Source organism: Harpegnathos saltator, unplaced genomic scaffold (assembly GCF_003227715.2).
Source record: "Harpegnathos saltator strain DR-91 unplaced genomic scaffold, Hsal_v8.6 scaffold202, whole genome shotgun sequence".
Lineage (NCBI taxonomy): Eukaryota > Metazoa > Arthropoda > Insecta > Hymenoptera > Formicidae > Harpegnathos > Harpegnathos saltator.
In genome coordinates this window covers 530040-550647 of record NW_020229987.1, presented here as the reverse complement: position 1 = coordinate 550647, position 20608 = coordinate 530040, and the positions used below count along the sequence as shown (strand labels likewise).

Sequence of the window (20608 nt, the reverse complement as noted above, 5' to 3'; positions counted from 1 at the left end):
AGAAAAGAAAGGTGAGACGAGACAAGGGAGGAGGGGGGGCGGGGCGAGGGGGGACGAGAGTGGAATCCAGGGAATGATATTTAATACCCGGTGTCCAGGTTCGGCGGACGCGAGATGAGATATGCTAATGGTAAACACGACGTGGCCGAGAGAGGGAGAGGACTCGCCGAGGAGGGGGAGGGGGGAGAACACGCGAAACGGCGTTACCATGTCGACGCGACGCGACGCGACGCCCGCGCGTTGCCGCGATGTGACGTAACCCGCATCTTTGCGTCACGGAGCGTTAGAAGGAGAAGGAGGAGAACGAAGGAGGGGGAGCAGACGACAACGGTGGCGGTGGTGGTGGTGGTGGTGGTGCGGGCGCAGTATCCGGAGGGATAACAACAAGCAGAGGGGGAGGGGAAGGAGCACGTCACAGAGAACAGTGCTTTAGGCCCGCGCTTGTAGGGCACGAGCGCTTACGTAATCACGTCGGAGATAGCGAATCGATGAGTTTTTTAGCGACAACGACAGAGGGACCCGCGGGACGACGAGCGGAGCGACCTGGGGATTTCCGCGATAGCCACAGCGACGTGAGAGAGCGCGAAGGGACGACCACCTTCGCGCGACCACCCTCGCCATTTGGATCCGCGAAGGCGCGGTCGCGTTTCCTCCATTCGGCGCGAAACGCTGATGAGCGACAGAGAGAAACGTGTGATCAGGGATCTCTTGATTTATTAAGCAGGGAACGTGTGTTTGTCTTGGCTCTAGAGCCTCCTCAACGTTCCGCCTCGGCGTCGATGCTCTCGAATCGATACGCTCTCGATACTTCCCTTCGACTTCTTCAGCGAGGAGAGCTTTCACTCGCCGAGCGACGCGGCTCTCCTCTCGCAGGCGACCAATTGCGATCAACCGGGTCGATTGGTTTTTTTTCCTCCGGTTGCTCTACCCCGAGGACTTGGGCGAATTTCGCGAGACGAGAGCAAGTGGACGCGCAAGCGACAGCCTTGGGACTTTGGAACGCAAAGGGGTTGCGCGAGTGTAATTAAGGGGGGAATTACGACGTGCGGAGCAGGCCGTTTTCGAGGTTGTTTTTATGAATTTTTTTAGCAGGAACGGTAGGATCACTGGACTTGAAAATTCCACAGTGTATTCATTAATGAAGTCAAAGTATAAAATAAATTTGTTACTATCTGTATGGAAAAAGTATAAAACTTTAAACGCGCTTATCTGGAAACGTCATTGTGTAAACTGTCGACACGATTACGCAAAAACTACTGAAGCGAATAACTTGCAATTTTTACGCAATATATAGTAGAAATGTAGTTTTCGACTCTATCTATGAACACAGTTATATTTTATTTTATTTATTTTCCAAACATGATTACCAGCTGAAAAAAGTTTCATTTCCGGTACTTTTTTTCTTGTACAATCATTATTTTCCCAAACTTGGCTCTACTGCCTTCATTTTGATGCGGGCTGTAATGACAACTATATATATTAAAAAAATCTCATTTTTTGGATTCAGAGTAGTGAGAGGGACGCAATTATGTCGACAGCAAACATAGAGCTCGCAAACGAACGACTGTATCTTCATCAATGATTACAAATTGAATCGGGGTCCTTGTGATCCAATAAAATTTATTTTATATACTTGGAACATTGATGAATACACTGTGAAAATTTCAAGTCCATTGATCTTACCGTTTCTATTGAAAAAAATTCGCAAGAATAGCCTTGAAAACGGCCTTCCGCGTGTAATTCCCCTCTTAGTCCTACCGAAAATCCGCAAGGAGGAAGGTTTTTCCAGTGGAGGATTCCGGAAAATAGATTCCGCCGCGTTAAGTCGACACAACGGAAAGTTACGCTGCACAACACACGCCGGCGACGATTCGGCGCGTCGTGACACGTGAGGCAATTTCCTTCGCATCGCGATGCACTCGCGCGTGACGAGAATGATTGTTCCGCGCGCGCGCGCGGCGCGGCGGTTTGAGCGATATTTAATTACACGAGAGCGAGCTGGCGCGGTGCGACGACCGTGGCGATGATTATCCTACTTAACGACGTGGCTCTGTGAAGAGCGAAGACGACAGCGCGCCGCCGCCGCCGCCGCCGCCGGTGGCGTCGATACGCGCGTAGGCAGCAGGTAGCGTCGACGTCGACTACAATAAAAGGCGAGAATTAAGGGTGATTTACACGATGCTACTTTCGACGCTTGACGCTGGCTTCTTTGGTCGCCAGCTTCTCGCTTCCCTAGAGCGAATTTCTTTCCTAGAGCGAAACACTTACACGACGCTGATAAACAGCGTTTAGTCGCTAGCGTTTTAAGGAGAATTTTGCGGAAACGGTCAGTTGAAAGGATCATGGCGTCAAGGAATGACATAGTTCAAGCTGCTGTCGTGCTTTGTGCACGAACTCTTCGAACAGAAATTCGTGGCTCAGTAACAACAAAAAAAAAAAAAAGGAATGTGGGTACGTAAGTGGATAGGTAGAAGATTAACTCATGTTGCGTCAAATAATCTTTTCAAAGAATTGGCATTGGAGGATCCAGCCGCATACCATAAAGTAGTATTGCGATTAACGTGCGAGAAATTGGAAGAACTTTTGAAAAAGGTGCGTCCGCTTATACAGAAAAAAAAGAAGACAGTTTAATGTCGCTTGACGCGAGCGGTAAAAGTTGGACATGTTCAACTTTGCCATAGCGACTAATAGACACTGCGTCTTCCAAATTTGAGACGCTAGTGAATAAAAATCGAGAAGAAGTCTAGAAGAAGTTTTCACCAGCGAATTCGTTGACGACTTAAGGAGCTTGCTCAAAACGAGTAAAAGCAGCACCGTTGTAAATCAACCTTTAACGGAGAAAGAACGCCAAAGATTTCGTGATTGTCGGACAAACACGACAATTGTTGCGTGGCTTTCAAGTTCGACTTCAGACCTATAGACTTCAGACTGTCATTTGTCATCTGTGATGACACGTCAAAATGATGCATCTCTATTTGTGCATACCTCAACACGTTTATCAGGTACGAGTCCCATTAGACTCAAATTCTCGGTGTTTAAGTCAATGGTATTTTGTCACGTCCCCCCCCCCCCGCCCCACAGCTCTCTCTCTCTCTCTCTCTCTCTCTCTCTCTCTCTCTCTCTCTCTCTCTCTCTCTCTCTCTGTCTAACCGAGATTCTTCGAATGTTTCGTAAAATCATTTCCCTGCGATCAGGCGAATAAAACTATCATCTACAGACAGGTGATGGGCCCCTCACGGAAGCCAAATACGAGTGACGCGGCAGTCAATCTGCTAAACTACCTATTTATACGCTTCCAAACGAGAGAGACTTCGAACTTGTGACTCTGGACTTCTATGGACGCTCTTTTATCTCGACTGGATCTTCCAGCAGACGGCAGGATTTTATCTTCGTTTCTACCGCACCGAGTCCCGAGCGAGATATCTGATCTCTCTCTCTCTCTCTCTCATCCCTCCGCGGATGATTCACGGGATTCTTTTCACCGCGTCATCTTCATCCTCCTCATCGCTGCGGTACAATAATTACCGGTTTGCCTTAACGAGCCGCCTGTACGCGCGGGCCCGCGGTCGTGCGTATCAATATTTGTGTAGGTGGAGGCACTTACTGCCGCGGGGACGGCATTGTTCGCGTGTCGTAGAACCGGTCGTATCGTTTGTTTAATACGCGGCCGGACGGAGGAGAGAACCCGTCAATTTCGCCGACTTCTCGGCATTGGCAGCACCAGTAAAAGTGACTCCGCCGATTGACCGGCCGGCCGGCTGGCGACCGCCGTGGCGGCGCGGCGGCGAAGCGTTATCGAATCACTTTCGCGAGTACACACACTCCTCTCTGCGCGGACTCTTCGTATTTTCACCGCGCATTTAGCGCTCAAACACGCCGCGGCGCTACCTTGATTGAAACGTCTGCGGGAATGACGTTGTAGCCTGCGCGAAATATCGAGTCCCTCGTCCCCCATAGAATTTCGATCGCCGACAGTTGCGGCGGCGTTCAAAAGTTGACGCGCGCGTGTGTGTGTGTGTGCGCGCGCGCGCGTTACGCAACGCGCACGCTTGCGGAAATATTCGCGAACTTTTGCATCATCAATGGAGAGACTATTTACGGAGAAGTGGCTTTTTATCTGGATATTTTTTTTTAATATTGATTAGACGTCATTCAACGACGTGACGTGGGAAATAAAGCCACAGTTGCGAATCGAACCGCGAAAGTTTCTTAGAATTTTCGCAAGTTCCACGATATTAATTATTTCATGAGTTGCTTCGACGAAGTGGCACAGATGTGTCACACGCTTGAAGATTTAGGGTAAGTCCGGGATAGATGGTCCATTGCTATAATTTTGTTGATATATGCTAGGCGTCAGCGCTGATCGGTCAGTTGTGAGTTGAACGTACCACGAGTAGGTGTGTCTCTTCCTGATGCGCAAAAACACTGTTACTGTGAGTAAATAAATGTTTTATGTTTCTATTAATCTCCAAAATGTTTCACACGTCGGAAAAATATCTTGCGAATACGGTTCATTCTGAGTTACAATATTAGACGACTGAGTTGAAACGACTAAAAAGAACATCGTATTTGCATATTTGACCTCGAAATTCGTCAGCGAGACTATGTTTCGCGCGGTATACGCATCTTTACGCGAACTCTCCAAACGGGATAGATGGTTCATTTTTATCAGGATCAGATGGGCAACTTACTCACAAGGAAACATAGGGAACTCGGAAATTCAAAAAAATTATGAAACTTTGTGTGGAAGTGAAGTCGTTCACCCGTAATGCAAAACTATTTTTTGCTCGTGCGAAATTCCAGTCTGAGGAGGGTGAAATATCACTCTTCGAGAAGAGAAAAACCATTTTCATTTTTAGCGTATATCTTTTAAAATACGAGGCATACGCGAAAATGGTTCGTATGAAAATTGTAGCGTCGTATTTCATACTCTTTGCATGTGTGCGTTCAGATTTCGCAAAATTGGAGAATGGCGGAGGGGATTTCAAAAATTTTTCAATTTTGCAAAATCTGAATACACAAAGAGAATTGCAAAGAGTATGAAATCCTTTGCAGCTTTTATGTGAACGATTTTTGCATATGAAATCCTATTTTAAAAGATACATGCTAAAAATGAAAATGATTTTTTCTTTCGAAGGGTGGTTTCATCCCCTCAGACTGGAATTCCGCACGAACAAAAAATAGTTTTGCATTACGGATGAATTACTTTGCTTCGACGCGAAGTTTCATAATTTTTTGAATTTCCGAGTTCCCTGTGTTTCCTTGTCAGCAAGAAAAGGCAAGCAACGGACATTGAATCGACGTTTTCTAGATATATATATATATATATATATATATATATACCTATTCCACTGTCATTTTTCCCCGGGTATCTAACATTAAATGCCAGACATTTAATGCCAAACTTCGTACGTTGTCTCGGGTGAGAGGGACTCCTTGCTTCTGCATTTTCTTTATGTGTTTTACTAACCTATCTTCGTTTTTTCTCTTTAATAAACAATGTTTTTCCATAGGGCCTTTTTCTGTGTTGCCATTTTTCAACCATCTCTCCAATGTTGTCCTTGGTTTCTATAAGAAAATTGTGGAAATGTTTTATTTTATTAATAATCAACAAAAGGAAGTGTAAAACACTAAAAACAAAAATAAATAAAGACAAACAAATTTCTACATTATCATAGGCATGCCCAACTATCCCCTCACACATGACCATCACTTCACACATAACCCGAACCACCTGGACCATCCTCTATCCCTCACAGAATATTTCTAACAACACAGAACATTTCGCTATTACTGGAGTCCCATGAATTCTTTTCTCGCAAAAATCCTTCCGTATCTTCAACAACATCCTCTACCGAATGTGTTAATACGTTGTTGATCATTTATTGCAACAATACAGAAGTGTAACTTCCAATTGAAAAAACCACGCTCATCATCTATCCCGGACTCTTATCCCACTCTTTCTTTTCTCTCATTCTCCGTGGCTTTCTCTGCACTTTTGCGCCTTGTTGAGACAAAAGCGACGGACACAGGACACGTCCACGTCGTCCACGTCGTCCACGTCGTGGACACAAGCGCGCTCTTTCAGTCGGACGATAACGTAAACGAAACCGGATGGCACAAAATAAGGATGAAGTGGAATCGTCACGAGCGCCGCCCGTTACATTACAATACGCATATCCCGTTACGTTGCACATTGTCGTATCGGCGCGTCGTAAGAATGCGCGAAAACACTTTCTCTCATGAATCTCGCCGCGCGCGCGCACTCGTCCGAAAGTCCGCCGGTTGCGAAACCCGCGCCGAATTACACACTCGGAGCCGATGCGCCGTAAAACCCGCGGGGGGGGGGGGGGGCGAGAGTTACTTGTGATTTATCGCGCTCGCACGCTTAATTGTTTAATCGCTCGATTGATTCTCCCGCGGTGCTAAACGCACACAGGGTGCTATTCTGGATGTATCTAGCGTTTACGAGCCAGAACGCGTCCCGTCGTAAAGCAAAACGCGAGCAAAACACAAGCGGGAATCGATTTCATCGTGACTTTCACGTGCAGCGCCGCGCTAATGCGCTCGAACGGACCTCTCCGTCGCTCTCCATCGCGATGTTAATTAAAACAAAAACCAAAATAAGTCGTCACAAAACATGTCACACAAGAACCAGGTGGCGAAAACAAATCAGCGCGGACATTAATTCCTAAATTATTAGATTTCACATCGTCGCCGCTCGCTCGAGAAATCGAGCAAAGAGAGAGAGAGAGAGAGAGAGAGAGAGAGAGAGAGAGAGAGAGAGAGAGAAAGAGAGAGAAATAAGAAGAGACAGAGAGAGGTTTCTCGAAGATCGCTTATCGATCGCGAGGTAATAACCATAATTCGGCCGATACAATTTGCGAGATGTTAAAAGCGATTTAAAGCGACGTTCGCGAAAGCCGTTAAGAAACGAGCATAATTTACGCCGCCTCCGCGACCGAGCGGATAAGAAGAGGACCGCGGCTTCTCTCTCTCTCTCTCTCTCTCTCTCTCTCTCTCTCTCTCTCTCTCTCTCTCTCTCTCGCGGTTGCTTTTCCATTTCTTTCAAACGCGAAGCCGATCGCCGCGGGCAGGAGGCGAGGCGCGGCGCGCTCTTCCTCTTCCTCGGTTTCACCGCTGCTCCGTTGTTCCAAACGACCGTGAAGTCACAGCCGAACACGGAGGGATAGATGATAATTGACCCCCGCGCGTCTCGTGTCCGCGAAGAAACGCGCTCGCGAGCGGGAAAATTGGCCGCCATTTAGGCGGAGTTCCGCGCGTTTCTCAGCGGCGGGAATGAAAAATCAACGGACGTGCGAAAATGTGAATCCATCAGCGAAATCGGCCTGCTTCGCGCCGAGCGCGACCGAACAACAGAGAACGTTGGGGGCGCTTCTATCCGCCAGTTAACATACTCGGAAGAGTATCCGACGACGAAGTAGCGACTCACTTGCGACTAATCGGACGTAATTCACGTTACTTCGCCGACGGTCGGCGGAAGAACGTGAAACACATCGACCACGAGGAGCAAACCCGATAAATGCAGTCGCAGCGAGATTTCGCTCGCGACCCCGATTCGCGCAAGCTACTCGGAAGATATTATAACTCCCGACGCGAGAAAATAATTCCTTTCTCGCGCCGTCAGACGTAATAAAGTACGGTTAACGGCCGAGCTCGACGAGCTCGGTTATCGCATCCGTCCGTCCGTCCGTCCGCCGCGCCGCGCCGCGCCGAGCCGAGCCGAGCCGAGCCGAGCCGCTGGAAGAAATCGCGCTTGCAAATTTCGGCCCACTGATCCAGTGACACTGTGCGTGCAGCAACGGATAGTCGATGTCGCGTCGAAAGTAGCAAATCTCGCGGGAAGAGAGAGAGAGAGAGAGAGAGCGCGCGCACGCGGAGGTTACAAGAAGAAAGAGAGGGATTCTCTCACAGGTTCATTCATGGAGCCGCTTGCTTCTCTCGCGTACACACGACCACTACTAGAACGCCCACCACTGCGTCTATCTTTCTCTCTCGCTCGCTCAAGCCGTCTACCTGCCTGCCTATATCTCTCTCTCTCTCTCTCTCTCCTTCTCTCTTCGTATGTATACACGACGCATTCGCATTCTCCGCCGCTGCCGCGTCGATACCGCCGCGATGCCGAAGTAGGTAACTCGATTTTACTATCTACTCGAGTTTGCGTAACACTCGTCGAGCGCGCGCGCGGAACCGGCGCGGCGCGCTCGCGCCGATAATCGTGAAATCATCGCGGATGGTGGCTCTATTCGCTAAAACTCGTCGTCGCTGGAATCGCCGTGGGATTGCGATAGCCTCCGTGAATGTTTGCGCGCGCGTGCTCATCGACAGATCGTGACGACTTTATCCGCCGCGGCGCGTCTCATTTCGCGACGTACGGACGTATAGTTGTCAAAGACACTTCCTTTCTCATCCGGCGATGGCGATAAATTTCCGCCCGCCCTTCCGCATTCCCTTCCCTTCCCTTCGCCGTCGTCGTCAGGCTTCGTTCGCGTGTAAATGTCTGTTTTCTTCGTTGCCGGCGCGTTCCTACCGTTTTATTATCTAGCAGAATTGCGAGATAAATCGCATTGGCGCATTGGCGTGGCGGACCGATCGGACAAGAGAAAGAGAGACAGAGAGAGAGAGAGAGAGAGAGAGAGAGAGAGGAGGGGGGGCAAGCAACGCGTCGAATCTAATTTAACAGAACGCGAGGAAACGACGGTTTCCCGCCAACTTCCGCGCGATTAACGCGACGAAACGTGTTCCTCGCGATTATCATTATTTCCTGCGAGACTGTCGCTCGCTCAGAGTCATCGCCGCGAGCATAGAAACGCGCGAAACAGGTTTGATATCAGGAACGTAAATAGATGTAATACATATGGCAAAGCGCGCGCGCAGCAGATGGTCGGTGTCTCTAATTTCAACAGCCGGATGACAATGGGCGAGTTTCTATGTTTACGAGATAATTATCTCGCTCGGCGCATCATATGGGACGTCCTGCAACTGCACATTCGCATCGCGCCGAACGACGCCGAAGTAGTCGTCTTTGTTCACTCGATCAGCGTGAAAACAATATCAGATACCGCGGTTCATATCTCACAGCAATGTCCCCCCCCCTCTCTCTCTCTCTCTCTCTCTCTCTCTCTCTCTCTTGTTATCGCTTAATCCTGAAAAATAATTCCCGCTGAAACTGTCGCTAAACGCAACTAGCACGCTAGCCTTGAAATGATGATGATGATGATGATGATGATGATGATGATGATGATGATGATAATAATCATCATCATCATACGTCGCTTCCCTCTGAGAAAGAAAAATAAGAAAGAAAAAAGGACGCTCCTTTTTGTCAATTTTTTTCCACACCGTTCTTTCGAGTTCCGATTGGAGACATTCGATTTCGACGGAATAGCCATTAATTGTGGCAGAAATTAACACTTGGCCACTCGCGCGCAATTGACAACGCGGCCGATAAGTGGCGACGATAACGATTACTCCTCGCGTAGCATCGGTGTCGCGACAACAATGCGCGCGACGGCCGCGCGCTCAGTGAAATTGTATAACCCGGTATCAATCCTCGAGAAATGGGTTTCGGGTTTCGCATCGACGCGACGCGTCGCTTCGCTTCGCGACAGGAGGTCGCGCGATTGCAGCGCGCGCGACTCGGGCGAAAATGATCTCACGACGAGCGAAAGGTTTTGATCCTGAAGACGCGAAGTGCCGTACGCGCGCGATATTAAGCTCCTGCGAGACCGAGACACCGGGTATATGAAATCAACGACGATACGCGTACGCGTTTGACGTGCCGAGACTCGGATCGATACTCGGAGGGACTAGCGTCTCCTCTCCGAGGGAGGGAGGGAGCCGTCCTTCCTCTCTCGTTCGTTCTCACTGCGGCTAGAGAGAGAGAGAGAGAAGGGCTCGAGGGATTGCAGATAAGGACGGCCGATGAGAAAAGCGAAGCATGAAGGAAAAAATTCCGCTCGAAAATTCTTTCCACACAGACGAGTCTTTCGAGGCGTGAGAAAAGATGATAAACGACGCCTCGTGCGTCGTTACTTTGGCATGGAAATAATTTCGAAGGGAATTCCCCGACGTGCAGACGTGCGATTTATAGGATATCACTTAAGAGAGAAGGACACCATCTAATATACCAACAGACACAGACGAGTGACGACGATTGTGCGTTATTCAGCAAGATATATCGAGCGAATTCGAAAATACGAAAATTCCAAATTCGTATTATTTCGAGAGATCTCCCCCTCCCTCCTCTTCCCAGCACGAAGAATTCACGATGCACAAGGCGCCCCAGTTTCAAATGACGAAACGTCGAGAGTGTATTTTAGAAGTACGAGTGGTCCTGAATACGAAATGTGGCAAATACGAATGCCAGAACCATCTCGGCTTTATTAAAAAATTATCGCCGTTTATCTCTCGCCGCGGCGCCGCGGTGGAGTCAGACAGCGCGAGAGAGACGGAGGACTAGAGACTGAAAAAAAGTGCAAGAGAGCAAACGAGCGAGTGAGACGGGATGCCGGAGTTAAGCCAACGTTGAAGTTAATTAACGTTGGATTAAACCGGGCATTAATAAAGGACTTTGTCTCGGACAATTCTAATTATCTTTTTTGTTCGCGTGGCAGAGCTCTCGTTCTCCTTCTCTCGGTGTTACAGTACTCGCGCACGAGTGATCGCCGCTGCGCGAATCGCCGCGCTGGTTATCCGAGAGACAGGTAAGAGAGAGAGAGAGAGGAGAGAGAGAGAGAGCGCGAGGGTAAGGACGAAATGGCAGGAAGAAAAAAAAAGATGGGGGAAGAAGGAGAACAACGAAGGAGAAAAAGGGGGCAGAGCGCGGACCCTCGTTATAAATTACGATGAGTTTCGGATCGCCGGCCGCGGGAGCTTTTCACCGCGGCCGGATAAACGCGTGTTTCATTAAACGAGACACATTTATCGGGCGTCGTCGTGCGCATGTTCGCAATTAATATCGGCATATTGTGCTGGCTGGCACGCGGATAAATTGCAACAACGAGGATAATCGAAGTGCGCCCTCGTGGGCGTTTAACGCGCGAGCGAGCGAGCGTTTCGGGACTCGAAAGTCTCAGCGCGCTGGATCGTCGTGCGAGTTCGACGATGCACGTCCGCGACGGAAATATTAAGATTCCATAGGTTGCAAATATTAAGACACGAATTATGTGGGATCCGATTGATCGAGACCCTCCTTCGCTCGACCTTTCGACTCGACAAGCTATTTCCCAAACGGGGCGATTTTACTCCTCGCTAATGCGCGTAACTTGATGAGGATAAACATTTTATTCGCGTCCGTCTCTTTCTTCTCATCTGGAAAGAGAGACGATTCAACCCTGAGATCCTTCTTCTACAGGAAGACGACGAGAAAGAGAGGGAGAAAAGAGGAAGAGAGAGAGAGAGAGAGAGAGAGAGAGAGAACAGGAGGAGAAGGAGTACGCAAGTTCCCCGAACCCCAACGTCGTTCTCGCCGCTGACGACGTTAAAATTAAAATCCGGTCGATGTGCAACAGCTGCCCCGAGAACGAGAAAGAAGGAGGGAGCGACAGGGGGGGGGGACAGAGCGAGAGAGGAAGAATCATATTTATTGCGTTGTTGTATACTCGGGAACCGCATCTCTCCCTCTCTCTCTCTCTCTCTCTCTCGAAAGAGAGAGAGAGCCACTAAACGAAATACACAAAACGCGTTACGCGAAACGCGATTAAATTGCAAGACTCAAACATTGCTCTTTTTTTCTTTCTCTTTCTCTCTCTCTCTCTCTCTCTCTCTCCCTCCTCAGACGACGATTCGCTCGGTTAACTCGAACGCGAGTGACGCGCGGCAAGATAAACGTAAAAATCGCGCCACACGATGCGACAGATGCGCGCAATAAAGCGCGTGAACAGAGATCGGTACAAACGAGCTTTATTCCCGCCCTCCCTTCATCACCATCGTAAAACGAAACTCTCAGAAAGTCTCATAAAGACGAATGAAGGCAGAAAGCGACGCGCGCGCGCTCGTCCGCTCTCCGGTTTTGTTTTTTTCCGTCATTTTGTTCCTCCTCGCGGCGCGGCGACCACTATTCGACGAAAGGGTTAGAAAACTAGCGTATCCTGCAATATGCGTGGGAAAGAAAAGTCGCGAAAGGAGAGCCAGTTGAGAGAGAGAGAGAGAGAGAGAGAGAGAGAGAGAGAGAGAGCTGACGCATCGCTGCTGCTCCCTCCCTCCTCCGCCATCCTCATGTAATACCGCCTAAGGGCCACAGTAGCGCCCTAAACGGGAGCGGATTATCACGGTACAAAGGATCCAACTACGAAGCGTGTACCTGCCTGCTTACCACCTACCTACCTACCTACCTACCTACCCATCTATTCTATCCTGCGCGACGGCGCGCGGCTATGGCGCCGGCAAGGTCAAATCGTCTGCCGAGATATCCGGCGGCGAGCCGCTCCAGAAATTCCCAAGCGGCGCACGCGAGCTATTACTTCCGTCGCCGGGCATACCACCACCGCCATCGCCGCCGTCGTTGCCATCATCCTTCGAAAGAACACGATGCCTCTCCCTTCTTCCTCTTCTCCCCTCCCCCTGGCCCTGCCGAAGGGCTCCTCCCGAGGAGGCTCTGCGCGCGCGCGCGCGCGCGCACCCGTCCACGACCTCCGTGTCCCGGCATCTTCATCGTGGGACTCGGCTTCATTGAACGGCAGGCAGAACGGCAGATTCAGGCCGCGATAATTAGATGGAATCCTAGGCCGCCAGGATATCCCGGTGGCGATAGCGACAGCGGCGGCCGTGTTGTTATCCGGCGTTTGACGCGCGTTACGTGTTGCACAGGAACGAACAGACGGACTTGGGTTGCGCCTCAGGTCTCACATCGTTTTGTAAGCTTGAGACGGATAATGATTCGGTGTAAGATTTATACGCTGTTCGGCACGGTGAAGGGTGATTGTTTCCGCAGGTATCGGGCGAATACGGAAGTTTTGACGAGTTTCGCTTCTCTAAATGATGCTGTGACCGAGATCCAGTTTTACGACAGGATTATTACAAATATTTAGATATCTGATAGATAAGAAAGACAGTAGAAAACAATAGTAATTAATCGATAAGAAACAACAATTGACGATGAAATAAAACGATGTCGTTCTTGATAAAATTGCTCCTTCGTTGAAATACAGGCCCAAATTTGTATCGCTCACGCGCTATACTTTCGATGCCCGAGGAATTATTGCCGGGGACGGCGGAATAATAATCGTTGACGAAGAAGGGCGATAATAATGTAGAATGGGCGAGAGAGGCTTTTTCGCAATTCGGTCAGTGAACTGCGGCGACATGAAGCGCGCGCGTCGTCTGCGTCGGTGTGAACGCGGCTTAAACGCGAAGCGGCCGAGGCCGCTAATGAACGAGGATGTTCGGCGTACATTAACGTACATCCCGTGTGAGAGATCTTTTCGCGGGCGATACATTATATCGCGATCGCTTTTTCGAAGCCAGGCGGGAACACGATGCGCGTCTCGGGAATCGATTAGCGAATTTATTAGTCACGAAGAAATTTGTTCCTCCATAACGCGGATATAATCCTGCGCGGCACCTCCCTGCGCGTAAGTGTCTCGGAGAAAAAAGAAAAGTTCTCTCCCTCCCCCCTCTCTCACCTTTTCGGACGCTTCCCACCAGATATAAGATTATCGTGTGCAATAACGATTCGCTGAACGAAACAGGTTATATCAAAGTGAAACGAGATTTAATTGGTGGCGCGCGTCTTTCTCCGCGCCTTGTTGCATCGAAAAAATGATTAAGAGCTGACGGAGAGAGAGAGAGAGAGAGAGAGAGAGAGAGAAAGAAGAGCGCGATGACGCAAACACAGGAACGGCAATTATGTATATTTATAGTATTCTATTTCGAGCTCGTTGCACGACACGAAGCACGAAAGTATGTTGACTCCATTTTTTTTCTTTTTTAATAAATGAATAAGAATCAATGTTGACAACTCAACAGCTATAACTGCGACGATTATCAAGGATTATCCCCCGATAATGGGCATTCTAAGAGGAAGACGTTCCACGTCGAGGCTTAACCTTCTCGCGTGCCTCAAGTACATATATGTTACGAAAAAAGTAATAACTTTAAAACAAATAGTCCTATTGACTTTCACCCTGGCTTGTTCCAGAAGTTCAAGCCATGTAAAACATGTAAAAATTCCATTTATATTTTTAATATTTTTAAATTTGATGTTTTCGATAAAATATATGATTATTTGAATTTTTTGAAAGATCCAACTTTTAGCTAGCATACTGACGACATCTCTCTTCAGGAGTTTCTCCCCAATTCGTTTAGCTAATTCATAGAAGAGAGGATCACGTTTTGTGGATAAATAGATTGTTGCCTATGTATACACAGCATTAGGTCGGTGTATAAATTTTTGCCGATTTTTTGCAATATTCCTTTATTGCAAAATAAATCGATCAAATTACTTTCCATCATTTTTTACTTCTTCTCAGCTTTTCAATAACACGCAAATACTACACCGAAAGATATTAAGTTCTATATGTAAGCAATTAACATCCAATTTGACTAAACTGACTAAATTTCTTTCGCATCCCCCATTTGGAATTGTGTTATTTTAACGACCTCGAAAGCCCTTATAGAAGAAGATTGATTTTATTTGCATTCACAATAGATCTTTCGAAAGGGCGTGAAAGGATTCACGCATCGTACAAATAATCGCTCAGGATAAATCTGGAGTATCCCGACTGAGCCATCATTAAAGACATCAAAGCGCAAGCACTATCATTTATTTGCCACTAATTGCGCGAAAACCTCTCTAATTACGGGAAATACCACTGAAATAGACAAGTTTGCTTATTAGTCCGACAATCTTCATCTATTAATTTCAAAAGAGAGACGATAGCGTCATTATCATAACAACTCGTTCGCGTTTACATATAGAGTCACAGCAATAATCGCGTAAAGTATGTTTCAAATTAACAATTATCCATCGGCTCATGTGTGTTCCAGTTGCAACAATCATCGTTTCCAGCGTTACGTTCGAGCGGAATCGACAACAGGTGACTTTGCGGCGAAGCGAATTCCGCCGGATTTTCCGCGGAGTTTGCACCTTATTTCCTCGCACGTCACAAAACTGCAATTATCGTTCCGTCACCGCGCGCGAGTCACCGGCGCGATCACCGTCGATCCAATTTCCAATCGAACAAACGCTTTTTCTCATTAACTCACAAACGGGCGGCGGTGGCGGCGGCGACGACGGGAGATTTAGTAGGCATCGATTCAACCGTTCGACAGAGAGACTCCACTTTGGAGTTTCGCGCGAGAGTCGCCTGCTTTAAAGTCATCCCACGAGTCTCGGCTCGAGTCGCCTCGCTCGAGATACAAAGAGGCGCGTCTCGCGAGAGATCGATCGCGCGGCGCGCGATTCGATCTGGTCACGGACGGCGTGCGATCTCGCGGCGGGTTAAAGCGGCGCGCGCGCGCGCGCGCGTTACGGCTTGGAGGTGCCATAAATCGCGCGGCGGGCGAAACGGGGCCGAAAAAGCGAGGCCGGCCGGGCGCTTTTTCTCGCTCTCGTGCAGCCAGGGATTCGCACTCGCTCGCTCGCTCGCCGAAGAACGTACGTAGAAAAGACGGTGACCTCCACACACTGAGCCGCGGTGACACGTAATTCCAGGCACTCGCGCGCACGCTCGGGGAGACGTTCGCGGACGGCGCACGGCGCGGCGGGGGAGAAGAGAAAAGGAACGGAGAAACCGGAGCGCGAGGCGCGACACACCTGAGTAAGTACACACAACGAGAGACAGTCGCGAGACGCAAATCTCGCCCGGGACCCCGGAGATTTTCGCCGGTGCCGATTCCGGCACCGACGAGTTCCCCGGCTCTTTGTACGAGGTGTCGGCTCGCGCTCGACGTGGGAAAGTGAACTTTGACTAGGCGATAAAAATAGACACGCGGGTGCCGCGCACACGCTACTTTAAATGCTCTAATAAACGTTGCTTGTCTCTCTCCCTCTAGAGATGTGCGAACTATTCGAATTCGAATAATTCGAAAATCTCGAATCGCGAAGATCCGAATACGAATCAAATATATTAGCGTTTGTGCGTATCAGTTATAAAACGGGCCATCTGGGCCTGTATATTTGAACCCTTAAATTTTTAATTGTTAATTAATGTTTAATTGCCTTAATTAACCTAACTTATAATTAATAACTTAATTATAAATTACTATAAATATTTAAATATTTTATTTTAAGATAACATTACAATATTAATATTCCTTTTCATATTAAAATCTTCCATCATTATTTGCACGTTTAATATTCATGTTAAATTTTTTAATGGTTCGCTTCGATTTGATTCGAATTCGAATGAAATTTCATAGATTCGATTCGATTCGAATTTAAAAAATGAGATTCGATTCGATTCGACATAAAAATTCTTGATTCGCACATCTCTATCTCCCTCCCTCTCCCCCGCCCTTGCTGCCGCGAGGGCAGCTTCCATCGCACTTGCACTCGTCTTTTTCGTCATATTTTGATTTACTTATAATGTTTGTCCGCAAATGGGTTTTGTCGAGCAGTTGAAGAGAATGTTAATGCGCCGTCGTACGCGTCACAGCGCGGGAGTTTAATGGACCCGCGAAATTTCATTGTTGCACCACCGTGTGGTCGCGCGGCTGCGATTTAGCGCAAGAGCGACGGTGACGCGCGGGAAGGTATCACTCTCACCTTTTTTTGGTTACACAAATCGACCGCAACTTTCGATCTCTCGGCGCGGGCTTTTTTCAGCCGAGTATCCTCCTTCCCGAGGAGAACGGAAGAAACGCAGATGCATTCAGCACGCTTCACGGTCGAACAGGAGAGGAGGAGCAGGAGGAGGAGGAGGAGGAGGGGGGGGGAGGAGGAGGAGGAAGAAAACGCACGGGCAATTAATTTCTCGAGAAATCGGAAATGCGAGATGGATAAGGAATCTCGCGAGATGTACACGAGGATAGGCGAGGGCGAGGAGGACTCCATGAGCCGCCATCTTTGTGTCTTTTTCGCGACTCGCCGGCTCTCGTCGCGACGCGTAAAATATTGCCGCGACGCGATCTCAAGCGCAATTTCCGCGATTCTCGATCGCGCCGAGGTTGTGCGAACTCGAAGAGGCCTGACACGTCGCCATCGAATTCGATCGTGTAATAATGTTGTGTCTTCAGCGTCTGTGTAGCGCAGTTACGGAGGAATTCGTTTTACCTGATAACGCTCAAGCCTTGAATAAAAGTCGCAATACACGCGGCCGAACACCGCCGACGGCGGCGTCTTCTTAGCGCGCATGAAAGGAACGATTGTTGACACGATTGATAACGGCTGCCTCATAATAGCGTCGCTGATTAAAAGGAGGCTCCTCTTCGCGAGGAGTTCCCTCCCGCCGCGGTACGACCGAGCGCGCAGCCGTCGATTGTTTGATTATCGAAAACTCGCCACTCTCGAAAGCTCCCCCCCCCCACCCTCACCCCGTCTGGCGCAGCTGACTCGAGCGAGTGCCGCCAGATGGCGGCTTGCTTAGCTAAACAACGTCGCCGGGGAGATGCGAGGCGTCGCGCGATGCGGGGATGCTGATAAATTCGACGCGACGCGACGTTTCGACTCGACTAATTAATGTTTCATTTACGAGTGATTGCGAACGAGGCTCCCCCCCCTTTGTCAATTGCGCCCGGAGGCTGCCAATGAATAACGAGAGATCTCGCTCCTAATATTTAATTCTGACCTTCGCGAGCGGCGCGCCGTCTCAATGGGGACGCGGGCGAGCGCGTTGGCGCATCATGTGCGCCGCCGCGCATCCTCGAAATTTCAGAGATCAGCCGCCAGTCAAGAGGCAGCAGCAGGCAGCTGTTACGAAATGACACGACTCACGTAGCCGGCACAAGACGGCGGCGGTTGGAAGAGGATTGCAGTTTGCGCGCGAGAGGGGCGAGTTTACCCATCTCGGTTTATTTCGAATTGGTACGTTAAACCCCAAGTGCGCGCATATCTCTCGCGGGGTGGAAAGCAGAATTAGCCACTTGAATTCAATGTGCACGTTGAATGTATGTGCGATTCATTGTGCCTCGCCGTGGATATGTTGATGTTCCCCGACAATCCCGGCCAGCCCCGTCTGCGCGCTTGAGAACGTCGCGGCATTAAGAAAGAGCAGTTCCCTATTCAGAGACCCCTGGACTGATGCGTCGCAACACCGTAAGGACGCGCTCGCGCACAGACAGGGAGACGCTTCCCCTCAAATCGATATTTTGGTATTCTCATCGTTAGTGAAATGTTCACCTCGGCTCTCGCCGAGTTAGCGAAGCTCACAGATTCGCGAAAAAAAAAAAAAACCATGTTACTTTGCTTGAACGTAGCTCGAGGTACTTGAATTTCTTCTTACCGGACTTTGTTTCTTATTACGCTGAGCCGCAACAAGTTCTCGCCATTTTTTTTTAAATCTCTCGGTACATTAATATTAGATCGCACGTTTTCTCTATATTTTGCTTTTGATTGTTTAATTGTGTCCCGAGCCTTGCGCAAAAGAGGAGCCCCACAAGGAAACGGCACAAGCGTCAACGGTCAGTGCACGTACCGCGTGCTCACCGCCAATCGGCAGACTTGCTCGCCTTGTGCAAGCAGAGAGAGAGAGAGAGAGAGAGAGAGAGAGAGAGAGAGAGAGAGAGAGGGGGGGGGACTAACTTGACCTGCCCCAAAATCAAGACGAGATACGGACGGCCGCGTGTACATTGCACAAATGAACATCGACGAATGAAAAGGCGAAAACGAAAGGCGACGAAGACAGGGATGCGTCTTCTCACTGTAGTCATCGGCCTTTGATGAAATTTTACTCCATCCGGTGTGGAGTATCTCGCCTGTCCGTCGGTTACGACTATTGTAGTCGCGATTTTCAGTTAGTGTCTCTGACGAATCAGAGGGAAATACAACTCGTTTAATTTTATTCTTCGTCGATCTAATATATATATATATATATATAAATTTCCTTATCGCTAAAAAGATCTCGAAGATAAGATTTTATCTGATTAATATAAAAACTCGCCGAGATTGTAGATTTCAGTTTGATATAAAATTTATATAAAGTTTGATATAAATTTTATATCGAACAGATTTTTTAATTCCACCGATTCCTTTAATTCGCGGATCGATCAAACGCGTTTGGGCCAAAGTTTGGCTCACGCAGCCTCGGTTGACGTTCAGGCGGTGCCCGTAGACTTCAACTTAAGCTACGTGTGTCCTAACCACAACCGAGTCTTCCACGACAACCGACTGACAAAGACTCGATCGTCAATATTTCTCACATCTCTTCGTGGACACCCTGTATACATCAGCGGCGTGCTCGAAAGTAGGTGACTGGCTGGATGTTGCGCTGCTGGGCGGCGCTGCCGCCGCCACCACTGCTCCGCCGCCGCCGCCGCCGCCATCGCCGTATCAAGCCGGATTCACACGCAGATGCCGCGCGAATGACCTTCCGGCCCCCGCGCGCATTCACGGCCCTGCAAATCACGTCGTTCGCCGCTTAGCCGCGGCAACGACGCCGCCCGTTTTGCCTAGAAGACCGCGAGAGCTTTGTCCTTTCCTCACACGCGATCCTGTGTCCCCACACGGCTGTATGTCGTGAGCGTGTTGTCGCTAGACTGCGACTTTTTGGCGGAGCCACCGCGGTCTCAAAGTTCTTCACTGGTCATGGATTCGTATGTTTTACGAGAGAAAAAGAAAAAAAATCTATCGTTTCTTTTTTTTCCTTCTTCATTCTTTCAACTTGAAAAATGTATCCGATTTGTAGCGTCGACAGTGCGACATCGAATGTACACAGCGTACCCTTACATAATATTGCAGAGGAATGCAGTTGCATCACACCTTACTCATCTAGGGGTTAATTGACAGAAGGCCGGCGCTTTGTTGAACGCTAAACGGATTCATCGAATTATTTTCACAAGCCGGCGATTTAAACGCGACCTTCGACTCGAGAGTGCAGGACCTCGGAGCAACCTTTTTATCATCGGCCCGAGTTATGAATCGTATTATGGTTTCCTGAATAATAAAAGCAGAAATCTCACCGAGAGGAATCGAAGACTTCTTTTCCGCTGACGTGTCGCTGCGGAGTTTGAATCAGGTTGTCGCGGTGACAAGCGGTGACTTTTGACGTCTTCTTCGAAGGAAACGAATAAAATCAATTTCTCGGTGGCATCTACAGCTTGATGGAAAACAAGCAACCATTTACAAAAGATTGCCCAGATAATTACGTCCGAGCCATATACAACAAACTACCCAACCCTCGGCGGGCAGAGGACCATCAAAGACAGCCAATATAGCGACCCCAATCATCGTAGACGTGGAAAAAGAAGATGAAAAAATAATATCGTGGACCACGACGAGACCATATGAACTCGCGTTTCCATCAACCACCAGGCCGACCTTCCCCCCCCTCTCTCTCTCTCGCTCGCTCGTCAGCTGCGCACACAACCCCCGGCGGTTAATACTCCCCCCGCGTCGCCATGATGGCGCTCCAGTCTCGCCGCGTGGATTCCCCGAAAGCCTCGCCTACGCGGAGCGGCGTCACGGTCGCAGTTACGACCTTTTCGGAAC

General features: G+C 49.0%; 1 protein-coding gene across 7 annotated transcripts in view; it reads right to left on the bottom strand.

Moving 5' to 3' along the window:
* Positions 1 to 20608, bottom strand: part of LOC105186478 (nuclear receptor coactivator 3) — a 135365-nt gene that overhangs the window by 59797 nt on the left and 54960 nt on the right. For 6 of the 7 annotated variants that reach the window (XM_011146720.3, XM_011146711.3, XM_011146719.3 and 3 more), the window contains exon 3: positions 5471 to 5568. The exons of the other annotated variant lie outside the window; for it this stretch is intronic. In XM_011146720.3, the coding sequence (XP_011145022.2) occupies positions 5471 to 5511 (41 nt within the window). In that variant the 5' untranslated portion in view covers positions 5512 to 5568. The remainder of the gene's footprint in view (positions 1 to 5470; positions 5569 to 20608) is intronic. 7 annotated transcript variants of the gene reach the window in all.